Raw genomic sequence first — 13309 nt, forward strand, 5'->3', positions numbered from 1 at the left:
TCATAGAAGCTTTGTAAAATATTATCTCATCAAATGGTATTTATCATAGCATCTCAACCTATATTCAGTCTGAGATTCAATAATTCTGTCTGGAGATCTACTGCAAAAATGTCGAAGTCCACCGTAACTCTTCCCTCTGGCAAAGAAATGCCTCTTGTAGGCTTCGGTCTGTGGAAGGTTCCCAAAGAAACTGCGGCTTACACTGTCTATAACGTTAGTCTGCTGAATAATTGATACGCAACTTATGGTATCTGACTTGCAACAGGCAATCAAATCCGGATACAGGCTCTTTGATGGCGCATACGACTATCAGAATGAGAAGGAAGCCGGCGAGGGTATCCGTCGTGCTATTGCCGATGGCTTGGTTACTCGTGAAGAGATATTCATCACAACAAAGCTCTGGAACAACTATCACCGTCGAGGCCACGTACTGGAGATGGCCAGGAGACAGAATGAGTCGTGGGGACTTGGCTACATTGACCTCTTCCTCATGCATTTCCCGTGCGCGTTGAAGTATATCGATCCTGCAATTCGCCAATACCCGGTAAGTCAAGACTAAAATATCCATACAACATGGAATTTGCACTAACTGATAATGCGGTAGGCATGGTGGATGGATGATGCCGGCACAGTTCAAACCGATAAGGTCCCTATTCGCGAGACATGGGAAGCCATGGAAGAGGTCGTCGACAACGGCATTGCCCGCAGCATTGGTGTTAGCAACTTCCAGGCCCAGTCAATTTACGACATTTTGACCTATGCTCGACACCCACTCTCATCGCTGCAAATTGAGCACCACCCATATTTGGTTCAGTCTGAGCTCGTTAAGGTAGCACAAGAGAATCGGATTGCCGTCACTGCGTACTCCAGTTTCGGGCCCCAGTCTTTTGTTGAGCTGCCGGCTCAATTCTCTGCAAAAGCCAAGGATATTCAACTGCTGTTTGATACCGAGTGTGTCAGAGTCATTGCAAAGAAGTACAATGTGACACCTGCCCAGGTGCTTCTGCGCTGGGCCACTCAACGGTGAGTGTCTTTTGAGCATGTCTTAATTGTTCGATGCTAATGAGTCTGGCAGAAATGTTGCAGTCATTCCCAAGTCAAACAATCAAGCCCGACTTGCTGAAAATCTGGATATTCTTGGCTTCGATATGACTTCTGAGGAAATTGGATCTATCTCTGCCCTGGATAAAGGATTGCGCTTCAATGACCCTGGGTATTACCTACCAAACCACCAAATTCGAATCTTTGCTTAAGAAAAATTAGCAAAGGGTCTTATGAGTATGTTTGGTTACCATCTGCGCATCGAGTCCCAGATCAACTAAATAAAAATACTTGACAAGGAACGTCTGTAAGATAATGAAAATTTCAAGTTTGAAGTAAACCTTGGAAGAATGTACTAGTAGCAGACAGAACCTTCAGATGTTCAATATTGAAAGCTCTAAGTCTGTTATTATCAATCTATGTAAATTACTCAGGGGCCTATAAGGGTGAATGTTGCCTGGTTTGATAATCTCATGAAGAAGATGTGTTCAATTAAACCAAGGGTATTTCAAGTTCCCAACTTCAACTGGTACCAGCACTTGAGTGTTCTGTCTTCGTTGATACATGAGTCCCAGGACCCTCTTTCCTAAAGCCTGCAACTTATTTAGTAAACGCCGTCCCGAAGTCCTTACATGAGGTAATAAGATTCTCTTTACTTTGAGTAAGAAAGGAGTGAAAGATAGAAGAAGGCAAGCTAATGACAATTTATCTTAGTCACTATGATTATGTCTTTAGATTATCCTCATTCACAGCAGGCAGAAGGCCATCTCAAGTGAGCAATACTAGGTAGTAGGTGATTTAACTGGCAAGCCTTCAAATGTTGCGATAAATGGAGATAAATGCTCTACTGACATAGGAGAATTTATTGAAGCACAATTAGTCCCTTGTTGCCTGATTGCTGCACCGTACTGTATCTTATTTCCGCCCGTTTTTATTTGCCTACAGGCAGGAACAATTACAGCGCAGATTGTATCGTAATGTATGCGATATCGCAACCTTGGAATTCACCAAATATCTTAACTGCAAGGTAGTTCAGCAGAACACTCAGAAGAGTGGTAATAAGACTTCAAGTGGAATTTGGGAGCTACAATAAGCAGAATTGAATAATATGAGGATTGAAGCGTCAGTAGAAGCTTAAATTTGTATTATTCAATGAGATCATATCAGATAGAGGAAGGTGTTGATGCTGACAAGCTTCAATTGCCCCAGGCTTCACTCGACTGCTGGTGCCTCACCGCCTTATGGCTCACCGCCTTGGTAGTCCGCCAAAACCCCGTCTGAGATCCCCGATCTCAAGATTCAAGGGACCTGTCAGTGTCAATCTGTTTCGGGTTCGTGAGGTTTTACATGTTCCAGACGTCTTTCTGGGTTTCTCTTTTTCAATATCGCACCACAAACATACCCTTCGAAGGCGAATTGGATCATCCCTGTTCCCCCACCTCATCGCGACCGGTGGAGACCCGATCTCGTGAGAGAAATTGTCAGGACTATCTCTGAGCTGGTAGTGAGGATTACCTCGATCACATATCTGCGGTCGCAAGGTCACCAAACAGTTCGGAGGAGGATTTCGCACTCCGAGCAAATAGATACGAGCCCCATGATGCCTCCGTGGCTCTTGCTTGTATCTGTGCGGATTTAACTCATCCCGCGCGCCCTGTGCTCCCCGATACAACTTGAACGAGGTCGATCCTCTTGCACCTGGATTCAAAATTTCTATTCGCCACCCAAGCTCTCCACAAACTAGTTTGATTGCCTGTTGGGCTTTCTCGTCTTCCATTTCGCTATGGCGCCGGACCCGGAGCTCGCCGCCGGCGCAAATCATGTGAACGGGTCCTCCGAGAACAAAGAGACCTCCAAGACGAATACAATCCCTTACGAAGCAAACGCGGATACACCGAAAAGCGGAAAGGGCGCAAACTGGGCTGACGTTTACAGCGAAGTCTATGACCCTAGCAAGAGTATATCGCAATTCGCAAACAAAGACACCCCTCTTCCTTCCATCAAGACCGAACCTGCTGGTGACGACTTCGAAACAAGATCTTTGGGCTTTGATGGCACCAATGATAGTCGCTCGTCAAAAACACTTGCCAGTCGCAAAAACTCACTGCCTTTCCGTGGAGCCTCCTCTGAACGTTCCTCCCCCGCGGTCTCCGTTAATCCTTCAACCTCCAAAAAATCCGCATCTGCAGCTACCAAGAAAGGTACCGCAAAGAAGCCAGCAACCAAGAAGCGAAAGGCCAATGATCTTGATACGGATATTATTGACGAGCGTCGGTCCAATACCCCTGCATCTCGTGCCAGCAAAGCCCCGGGCCAGAAACAGGACTCGGTATCCAATGCCGGCTCGCCCGTACCCGAACCGAAGAAAAGGAGTAGAAAGCGCCCAAAGGGACGTGCTGCTGACGACGACGATGACGAGGAGGACGAAAACGCCATATTTTGTATTTGCCGACGACCTGATAACCATACATGGATGATTGGGTGCGATGGTGGGTGTGAGGATTGGTTCCACGGGAAATGTGTCCACATCGATCCTCGAGATGCAGAGTTGATCGAGAAATATATCTGTAAGTCTCATTCATCCATGTGTTTTCCATCCAACCTCCAAATTTTTCAAAGCTGACAGGATGAAACCAGGCCCCAATTGTAGCCAAAGTGGCAAGGGTTGCACCACATGGAAACCGATGTGCCGTCTCACCGAATGTCGTAAACCAGCACGCTTTGCTCAGAAGAGCCAGAGCAAATATTGCTCCGACGGACACGGTCAGGAGTACATGCGTCGTCAAATCCGCTTCCTCGAGTTAGGACCCGAACAAAAGGGTCAAGATGATTTGGGGAGTATGGGCAGCATTCTCACACCTGGAAATCTCAGAACGATAATCACAGGTGGAAACTCTGCGGATGGATTCCGGAAACTGGGTAATGAAATCATTACCCCGCCACCAGAGTCCATGGATTACCACGGTATCCCCAATAACAATATGAAGAAGGAAGGCGAAACACCATCGGACACAAAGACAAATGGAGATATCCACCCAACAACAGAAGTTGAATATTCCCTCGAGGAAACAGCCAACCTCGAAAAGATCGGAAAGTGTCGCGACGAGCTTTTGCATCGCAAAGAAATGCTTGCAACTCGTACGGCATTCATCGCGCTTGTGCGCCAGCGAGCGAAAGCGGTTGTAGAGAAGTTGAAGCAGAAGGAACCCAAGGGCGGATGGAAGGATATCTGCGGGTTTGACTGGAGACTTGCCTGGTCTGATGGAGAATTCGATAAATGGCGACTGTCCGAAGCAGGTAAAAAGGCGCTCGTGGAAGGTACAGCCCAAGCGCTTGCAGGCAGCTATCCCACCACCACCGATCCAGATGGCGACACATCCATGGACGGCGAGGAAGGAGACGAACTAGCCTTTTTGAGTCGCGGTATTTGCACGAAGAAGCGTTGCGAGAGACACAAGCAATGGATGAAGGTGGAGCAGCAGGATATTGTGTTTGAGGAGAACACAGCAGATCAAGATCTTGCAAGATATGAGCAAGACGCACGTTCTGTCACTGAGAGGGCTGTTCTGAGGAAGTGGGCCGGTGAAGTTGCCTTCTAATTCTGGGGGAGAAAATACCCCCTTTTTTTCTCTTTCTTTGTTGCCAGTGGCTTGCTGCGCAAAGTCAGTATAAGGACTGAGCAACAAATAAGAAATATTGATACCCCTTTTTTTCTATCTTCGAAGACAAATAGCTGGGCCATGGATCGGAGTTGGTGTTTTTTTGATCCCGCGATACTCGGAGAGTGAGCTGGGAGGAGCATTCATGACCCCATAGCATTTATTCAGGCGCCTCAGGTGGACCTAGTCATGTATTTCAACTTGTACTATTAGTAGTGATTGTATCGCAATAGAGCAATCCGAACGAACTTTGAATACCCATTCAAATCCCCATTTCACAGTCACATAGGCTCCCTCATCTTTGGGGTGACCAGATTCCCCATTTTCCCAAGCCCGTCCCCATGCGATCTTTGATGACTTCTGCCACATGGGTGTATTTCACATCGGAAAGCAAAATATGCGTATCGATTCCTTGATCTAGTGTCCTCATCGCCAGGTTTGACAGGAGAGGAGTTCCCGGTTTCTGAAAAATAGAATGAATTCCATCGTCGCGCGCGGATCTCGTATCTTCACTAGCCGCAATATTCTGTCTATTTGATCCCTCTTGATCAACTTGGACATAAGCAGAACCAAGCCCATGAGTGTTGACAAGCATGACTGAAAGGAAGTCGGAATGTGTGCGGGACAAGCGTGTCAAGAGACGTAAAGTACTAGCCAACACAGCTGCTCCTCTAGCCGGATTTGAAGCTCGAACAACGCCTTCAGCTAATGTATCCAAGCCGACTACAGCAAGAAGGACGATAGATGTGCTTTGGACTGGCTCAGATTGGCCTTGTTGATATTTTTCTTGAATTTGCTGCAGCGATCCGGATACCTGCTTGACAGCCTGAGCAGCTTGAAGCAGGTTATGCACTGGGAGGAGTTGAACGGAATCTAGACGCTTGATTGCATCGTCTTTGGAGAGGCCAGATGGGCCAGAGTGCAAATCATTGAACAAGTTTCTGGCGGCAAAAGCATCAAAGTTGGTGGGATATATGATGAACGTGTTTGTCTCTGCTGACGGAGAGTTTCTCCGGAGATGTGTGGTCATAAGCGAACGAGGGATCTAACTTCATATAAGAAGAATGTAAAGTGGAAGAGTGTAATGCATTAGAAAAAATTCTTGCCTGTCCGATGTAATCATCACTATCACCGCTTCTCGCTCTTAGTCGTGAGAATCCAATAACAGATCCACAGCGGAACACCCCGGAATCAAACAATTGAATTCCTTTATTCCAGTCCTCATCGAGCTTCCAATCATTTTTTGTTGATTCCTGAACAGAGTGTTCGGAGTTAACTACCATGGGTGTTGTGTGAGGGAGCAGAGAGTGAGCAAGGATAGGTTGAGCGGGCTCTGAAGCGTAAATGCTGGAACTTAAAGTCATGATCGGCAATTATCATATAGACTGATAATCTCGTATTTATTGAGGGCCTGTGTAGTGTGGAAAGTAGGTTCATCATTTGGATGCTAGGTGGGGTGTTGAGGAAGAGATCCACCGCTCTGTGAGATTCTAGCGTTCCCGAGACCCACGAGCTGTTTATATTGCATATAAACACAACATGTCTATTAAGAGGGAAAGAGAGAGAGAGAGGATGTGTGGACTTGATTAATTTTTTCTTAAGACCAAATAAATATCGAAAAGCGCGTATGGATAGAAGAGTATAATGCAGTATGTATTAGTACATCAAAGTTATCCCTCCCGCCGTCTCCAAACCCCATTACCCTCAGGAGTCCAACTCGTATTTCCCAAGTCAGTTTCTAGCCCAAGAGCAAGCTCCTCTCGCAATGCATCAAGAGCTAAGTCTCGACTGCTGAATTCAATTAAAGACTGTTTGTTGCGGACCCCAAACCCAATCAATGAGTAAGAAGTTGACAGCTCTGTCCATGGGTCATAGGGGTCCAAAGATCCACGCTGCTCCATTTCCAGGACATGATTATCGGCATTTGGTGCCAGCTGTACGCTGAACACTTCAAGTTCCGGCATAAGGGGAAGAATATCCAGAACCAGCTTCACATGGTTGTAGAAGGGGAAAACTGCGGTATATGAAAAAGACGTAAGCCCGCCCAACATGGCCGACAGATGTTGCGGTGGGAATTCTGGTGGTTTTAGCTGGGATCCCCATTCACCGAGAACAGAAGGCACCCGAGAGAGGAAATATTCATAATGATTATATGCTCTTAGGGATGATGATTCGTTAAAGCTCATGGATGTCCACGGGCGGGCCAAAAGCAGGCTATCCGAGTCGTCCAAATCGGGTAGAGAAGCTATATCGGATGCGCTTTGTTGTTCTAATTGTAGTAACTGCAGCTTGATATCGAATGCCCAACTATGGCCATCCATTATACGAGTATTAAGCATGTTTCCAATAAAGGTTGGTGGCGCTAGCACGGTAACACGAGTCGGGTTTAGATAACGGAGAATCCGACGCCACCAACGATGATCGACCGGATCAAGTGATGCATGTTCTATGATCGCCACGAGAGAGGTTACATAGCGAGCCAGATCCGAGCCCAGAATAAAGGCTTGGAAGGCTAACTCATCGTTCAAGTCCAGACAGGCATGGACGAATAGCCGAGGTCGCACAAGATCCAGTAGGTGGTACGAGCATTGCGCAAGATGCTTAAGATCTTTCTTCTCTGACTGGGTAATTTGACGACATGGGACTTGATGGATTCGTTCTATCGAAGGTGGTTCTGAATTCAAATAAAAGATGATCTGGTCCAGTAGTTCATTTGGGAGTAATTCCAAGGCGCACGACATGACGTTTCTCGAAGGGATAATACCCCTAGCTCTACATGACGTGATTCCTCTCAAATTTCACAGGAGGTAGTGCTCTTGTCGTCAACTGGTTGCGGTTACAGAGTGCTGGGTACTGAGTACTGAGTATGTACTGAGGTGAGGTTGATCTCGGGAACAGCATCGACGTTGAAGTGCCGGTTCCCCACTTGTCCGGACGCAATTCCTCCACTTGGCACTTTGTCAGATTTTACTCAGCCTGTGTCTGTGCTATGAGCGAAGAGAAAGATTGAGGGGATGTAGAGAGAAATGAAAGATGTTGTCTGACGGAAGTATCCTCAAAGGGTTATAAGACCATTGTACATCGCAACAATAGGTAGACATCAAGAAACCTGGGGATGGACAAATTCGGAAATCCCCCCGTCAAGAAATTAAAGAAAAAAGAAAAAAAAATTGTGGAGCCCACTTGAACACTCCACTGTCAAATTTATGATGAATTATTACTTTTTTTTTCGGAGTTTGCCACTTCTAGTGTTACCTATTTGTAGCATACCAAGCAACATGATCCGAAACATTTCTATCCTAATGTATAACTCTTACACGTATAGTCTCAAACATTGTCAAATGATCAAATATTCTACTGAATTGTTTACCCCAGTACTTTATACGCCAAGGAACGCCCCGCATTGGTGCTATGTCCGGAGTACATATGCAAGGATGAAACTAGGATTATTGCTCCGTATACTCCGTTTAAGAAACCCTAAATCTTGACGTCAGTTGAGCCTTCAAATGCTAGAATGCCAGCAATTCAATATCTTCCTTGATAAACTGTCATTCAAATGGTATTAATTATTTCGACAATCCAATTCTTTATAGCGTCTCGATAATTCAAATGGGCATCCATTCAGAATGCTCAATCAAATGAATCCGATAGGCGGCCCCGATGTGGAGATGCTCATCTTTGTGATCAAAGCCCCACAAGCTCCGGATGCGAAGGCAAAGACAGAGTAGAGATGAGCCTGGTTCCGTGCCCCTCTTTTTCATAATCTCGGGCCCTCATTCATGATTTTCCTTTTTCTTCTTCCCTTTCCCTAGATTGAACTTGCTTTTGTACATAGCTGTTTTATCGTGAGTGCAAACGTGTCAAGCATTATACAAAAGGGCAGCTCAGAACTAACACTTGCAACCCTTTAGATCACTTCATCATGGCTCCTCAACTGCACCAGAGACCCCCTTTCCGTGCGGAGCACTTGGGCTCCCTCCTTCGCCCCCAGAACCTGCTGGACATCAAGCTTGCCCAGGAAGCTGGCAAGGCTTCTGAGGCCGAGCTTATCGCTATCGAGGACAAGGAGATCACCAACATTGTTGAGACCCAGATCAAGATGGGTTACCCTGCTGCTTCGGACGGAGAGTACCGCCGTCACAGTAAGAATCATATTAACTAGGCGAACGTGTCATGTGCACCTGTGCTAATAAATCATTTAGTGTTCTGGGGCACATTCTTCCCTGGCCTGGATGGTTTCGATGAGGTCACTGAGTTCGAGACTGATATCTTCCGATCCTACGCTCCCGATATCGCCGCATTCCTGGAGGCTGGCCACAAGCCCGGTGAGACCGTTCTCTGCACCGGCAAGATTAAGCACGTTGGCAGCACCTACATCGACCAATTCAAGTACCTCGCTAGCCAAGTGCCTGCCGACCAGGTCAAGAACCTGAAGATCACCCTTGCTGCTCCTAACTGGTACCACCTGCGCTACCGTGAGGGCAAGGCTTACCCTAAGGAGGTTTACAGCTCCGATGAGGAGTACTTCGGTGACATCGCCAAGGCCTACCAGGCCGAGCTGAAGATTCTGTATGATGCTGGCTGCCGCAACGTGCAGTTTGACGACCCTAACCTGGCCTGTAAGAAACACACTCTCATGCAAAACATAATAAAGAGACAATTGCTGACCTTTGAATAGACTTCTGCTCTGAGAAGTTCCTTGGCGGTTTCAAGGCCGACCCTCTGAACGTTTACACCGCCGACGACATGTTCGAGAAGTACATCAAGCTGTACAACGACTGCTTCATCGGTCTTGCTGAGGACATGCACGTCGGTGTCCACCTCTGCCGTGGTAACTTCGTCGGCAGCCGTCACTTCTCCGAGGGTGGCTACGACCGTATCGCCATTAAGCTGTTCCAGGAGCTTAACGTTCACACTTACTACCTTGAGTACGACACCGAGCGTGCCGGTGGTTTCGAGCCCCTCAAGCACCTCCCCACTCACAAGAACGTCATTCTGGGTGTTGTCACCTCCAAGTTCGCCACCATGGAAGACAAGGAGGAGATGAAGCAGCGTGTCATCAACGCCGCTAAGATCATTGCCGAGGGTAACAACATCAGCCTCGAGGCCGCTCTTAACCAGGTTGGTGTTAGCCCACAGTGTGGATTTGCTTCCCACCGTGAGGGTAACGCTATTGACTGGGATGGCATGATGAACAAGCTCCAGTTGGTCCGTGAGATTGCCAACGATGTCTGGCCCGGCCAGCTCTAATTGGAGAGCGAAAAAAAAAATTAAAACGACTGCAACGAATACCCCATCTGTAAATTTTTGTCACGGCCTGGATGCGCCATTCTCTAGTTGCTCTTTCAACAATGCAACGGAGTTGGGATTTTCTTTTGTGTACAGCGCGCTGGTGGGATGCTTGGGACGAACATCATGACCTATTTTTGGAATACCAACTTAACGTATGATTCTTGGATATAGTTAATGAACAGAGAACCCGTTCATAAACAAAATTTTACCTATTATTTGTAGTTGTGGCGTCTATGTTGAGAGTATGTAAGAAAATGAATCAGTAGAGGACCATGGCGTGGGGTAATGGCTCTTATTTAGTACGATGCATTAACACCAAGGTCCTCATAGTGCACCTGAGTTGGCGTGGCATGTACGAACTCGGAGTAATGGACCCCGATGTTTGAATAGTCCACAGTACTAGTACATCTAGTTTATGAGATTGATGTCATATGAGGATCTCAATTCGAGTCTATAGCCTTCCAAGGTTGGTATAGGCACATTCTACTGATAGACAAGTAATCCTAAGGCCAAAGATACAATTTTCTGCATTCTCTACTACTCAGCAGGACCGAGAATATTACACTCCTTGACAGCAGAGCTCTTATGAGTCTTCAAATTTTCAATCTATACCAAAGAATCAGTCATCAATCCTGTATCTGTATCTTGATCTGAGTACATACCTGGTAACGAGGCATCGCCTCTGAAGCCTCAACACTTCGACCAGTCAACGAAGTCGACTCAGTAGCAACCTCACGAATGACACCAGTGCTTTGACTAGTGTTGGAGTTTGGCCCTGGAAGAAGAAAAACACTTATTAGTCCTTATTTTCACATTCTCAGCATATCACCAAGCATTCATACCTCCTACTGGCTTGTAATTGACTCTTTGTCCTGTCTGGTAGGCCGGCATGGTTTCCGAGTATGGTTTTGGTAGGACGAACTCGTTGTGTGGGGATTTATGAACTGGCTGAGACTTGTGCGTTTTGGGCAATTGTTCCAAACCCAAGCTTCCAATGTTAAGACTGGGACTAGATTGAATATTTCCTTTACTCAGACTTGCACTGGGGCTCTATTTATGGCACGCAGGATACTAGCAATAAGGAACAGGACCCGACTCCCGAGGTTCACGTCACTTTTACAGTCGTTAAGATAATCAGACCAGAGCAGCTGTGGTGCATTACGTCTTGTTCGCCATCTCGGACACCGGGTTCAAGTTCCGAGACAGCCAGGCAGAGTATACCGGGTAATGGATTGGGACTTGTCAGACGTATGTCATATTCAATTTGATTCAGATGGTCTCTATCCCAACGCTATTTTCAGTCATTCATCTCTATGAAACTAGTCAACTCTATACACATTGGGGATGCAAACAGAAAATCACAGAAATATTGAACACTGGCAACGCTGATGATATGATCCAGGGTAAAAGAATTAAGTAATTAAGATGAAGCTCCGGAAGAGCCCATGGGTAAGAACAGAGGGGATATCATAGAAAGAAATCGGGAAGGTAAGTCGAAAGGAGGAACCCGCATACAAAGGAAATCATCTTGGGGGAAAATATCCCCAAGGAATAAAAGGAAAACAGGGCCCAAATGCTGCATCATATCGTCATCAAACACGGAGATGAAACGAAAAAGATGAATACTTTGTAGGACAGTGCGAGGTGTTATACACAAGGCGACAGGGGGTGCCTCTCAGGATCATAGCCGAGAAAATCCAGGTCCCAGGGTAGATTGGTAAAGGTGTTATCGACGGCGCTGTATGCCTGGATGGGCGCAAGTCTGGAAAGCTCCAACGGGGAATCAATCCTTGGCATTCGATTCGATGGCGAGACATGTTTATTTAGCGGGTTGGGTTTTGACGTTGTTGGAGAGCCAGGCCTGGGAAGTGGAGCAAATGCGGGTCAGTGCTGTTTTTGTTTTGGTCCGGACGAACAGGGTAATTTGCACTTACAAGACCCTCAAAGATACCAGTACCATCAGTTGCCACACTAGGCGCAACATACCATAGCTTATCCTTAAGCTTGTTCAATTGGAGCTGGTTGGTAATTTCCTCAGGGCTCAAGTCTGAAGTACAATTGTTAGCACGTGGCCAAATGGGGGCATAATAAATCATCGTGAAATATGGGAGACGTACGACCAGAGATATCCTGCTTGTTGGCAAACACGAGCAGGAGGGCATCCTTCATTTCGCGATCGTTGATGATCTTGTGCAGCTCCGAGCGAGCCTCCTCGAGACGGGCTGTGTCGCTAGAATCCACCACGAAAATCAAGCCTTGTGTACCGGAGTAGTAGTGTCGCCAGAGGGGACGAATCTTGTCTTGACCACCGACATCCCAGACATTGAACTTCACGTTCTTATAAGTCACGCTTTCGACGTTGAAGCCCACAGTGGGGATTGTGGTCACATCTTGGTTGCTGAGTTTCAACTTGTAAAGAATTGCTGGAAGTCATTAGTATTCGACTTCATAAGCTGGTCGCATCTAGCTTCAATCCAGGGGTAGCTCATACTTGTCTTTCCAGCAGCATCGAGACCCAGCATAAGAATGCGCATTTCCTTCGTGCCGAAGATCTTCCCCATCATCTTGGAAACTGAGCCACCCATCTTGGCGAATCAATTGTTTGAACTTGAAGAAGTATGAGGCCGCCCTGTGCCAACAGAGCAAGTTTTAGAGAGATTGTGGCTTTCTTACAGCCGTAGAAGTTATGAACCTGGGAAAACAAGACAGAGAACGAGATGAGGCGGGGGAAAAGGGGCAGGAAATGGCTGACTCAGCATGGACCCGTAGACCCACCATGCTAATTTACTTATTGCGACTACAATCACTTTAACATCAAATTGTACTCTTTCTGTCGGAGAAGATGATAGATGCATTATCTCGATTGAAGAGTATTAAAAGGTCGTTTCTATGGTGAAATTATAATCCTGAGATCGTGTGCACATCCAAAATTCTGCTTTTCGGCCAGGGCATCGGTAAAAAAAAAATTCAAGCCACTAGTAGTCCGTCCGACGCCAGGGCCAGCTGAAACAACACTTGAAACAGAAGGGATATCGATCTCGATTAGTTGGTAAACATTTGGAATTTTTTGAATTACAAATGTGTTCAAGGAAGCCTGCCAACATGATCTACTCATTTTTTTCTCATTATATAGACTGTTTCCTCATTCCATTGACATGTTCCAAGGTTGCAAGCTAAGCTATTTCAATGTTTCAAGCGTGATACTAAGACCTCACCAGAGGTAGTATAGTACATGTATAGGAGCCCTGGGCTATATAGAAATCAGAAATCTACATTGACTTCCATGGTTGGGATGTGATTTTTCTGATAAGATAAAA

The 13309-nt window shown here is 46.3% G+C and overlaps 6 protein-coding genes across 6 annotated transcripts; 3 read left to right on the forward strand and 3 right to left on the reverse strand.

Moving 5' to 3' along the window:
- Positions 1-108: 108 nt before the first annotated feature.
- On the forward strand, positions 109-1253 carry N7483_001261 (uncharacterized protein; the record flags this gene model as incomplete). Its single annotated transcript, XM_057084698.1, has 4 exons — positions 109-213; positions 266-544; positions 605-1023; positions 1076-1253. The coding sequence occupies 4 exons, from the start codon at positions 109-111 to the stop codon at positions 1251-1253; spliced, it is 981 nt and encodes a 326-aa protein (XP_056950847.1).
- A 1571-nt stretch (positions 1254-2824) lies between these two features.
- On the forward strand, positions 2825-4640 carry N7483_001262 (putative PHD transcription factor; the record flags this gene model as incomplete). The annotated part of the gene is made up of 2 exons (XM_057084699.1): positions 2825-3608; positions 3679-4640. The coding sequence occupies 2 exons, from the start codon at positions 2825-2827 to the stop codon at positions 4638-4640; spliced, it is 1746 nt and encodes a 581-aa protein (XP_056950848.1).
- A 355-nt stretch (positions 4641-4995) lies between these two features.
- On the reverse strand, positions 4996-7441 carry N7483_001263 (F-box domain protein; the record flags this gene model as incomplete). The annotated part of the gene is made up of 3 exons (XM_057084700.1): positions 4996-5745; positions 5867-6033; positions 6403-7441. 3 exons carry the CDS (start codon positions 7439-7441, stop codon positions 4996-4998), a joined length of 1956 nt encoding a protein of 651 aa, XP_056950849.1.
- A 1181-nt stretch (positions 7442-8622) lies between these two features.
- On the forward strand, positions 8623-9950 carry N7483_001264 (cobalamin-independent methionine synthase II family protein; the record flags this gene model as incomplete). The annotated part of the gene is made up of 3 exons (XM_057084701.1): positions 8623-8842; positions 8903-9319; positions 9379-9950. The coding sequence occupies 3 exons, from the start codon at positions 8623-8625 to the stop codon at positions 9948-9950; spliced, it is 1209 nt and encodes a 402-aa protein (XP_056950850.1).
- Positions 9951-10529: 579 nt separating this feature from the next.
- Positions 10530-10883, reverse strand: N7483_001265 (hypervirulence associated TUDOR domain-containing protein; the record flags this gene model as incomplete). The annotated part of the gene is made up of 3 exons (XM_057084702.1): positions 10530-10598; positions 10655-10767; positions 10835-10883. 3 exons carry the CDS (start codon positions 10881-10883, stop codon positions 10530-10532), a joined length of 231 nt encoding a protein of 76 aa, XP_056950851.1.
- A 928-nt stretch (positions 10884-11811) lies between these two features.
- On the reverse strand, positions 11812-12577 carry N7483_001266 (ADP-ribosylation factor family protein; the record flags this gene model as incomplete). Its single annotated transcript, XM_057084703.1, has 4 exons — positions 11812-11853; positions 11927-12039; positions 12110-12415; positions 12484-12577. The coding sequence occupies 4 exons, from the start codon at positions 12575-12577 to the stop codon at positions 11812-11814; spliced, it is 555 nt and encodes a 184-aa protein (XP_056950852.1).
- Between the last annotated feature and the right edge of the window lie 732 nt (positions 12578-13309).

Source organism: Penicillium malachiteum (assembly GCF_028827825.1).
Source record: "Penicillium malachiteum strain IBT 17515 chromosome Unknown utg000001l:1.0-8184562.0:1.0-8186909.0, whole genome shotgun sequence".
Lineage (NCBI taxonomy): Eukaryota > Fungi > Ascomycota > Eurotiomycetes > Eurotiales > Aspergillaceae > Penicillium > Penicillium malachiteum.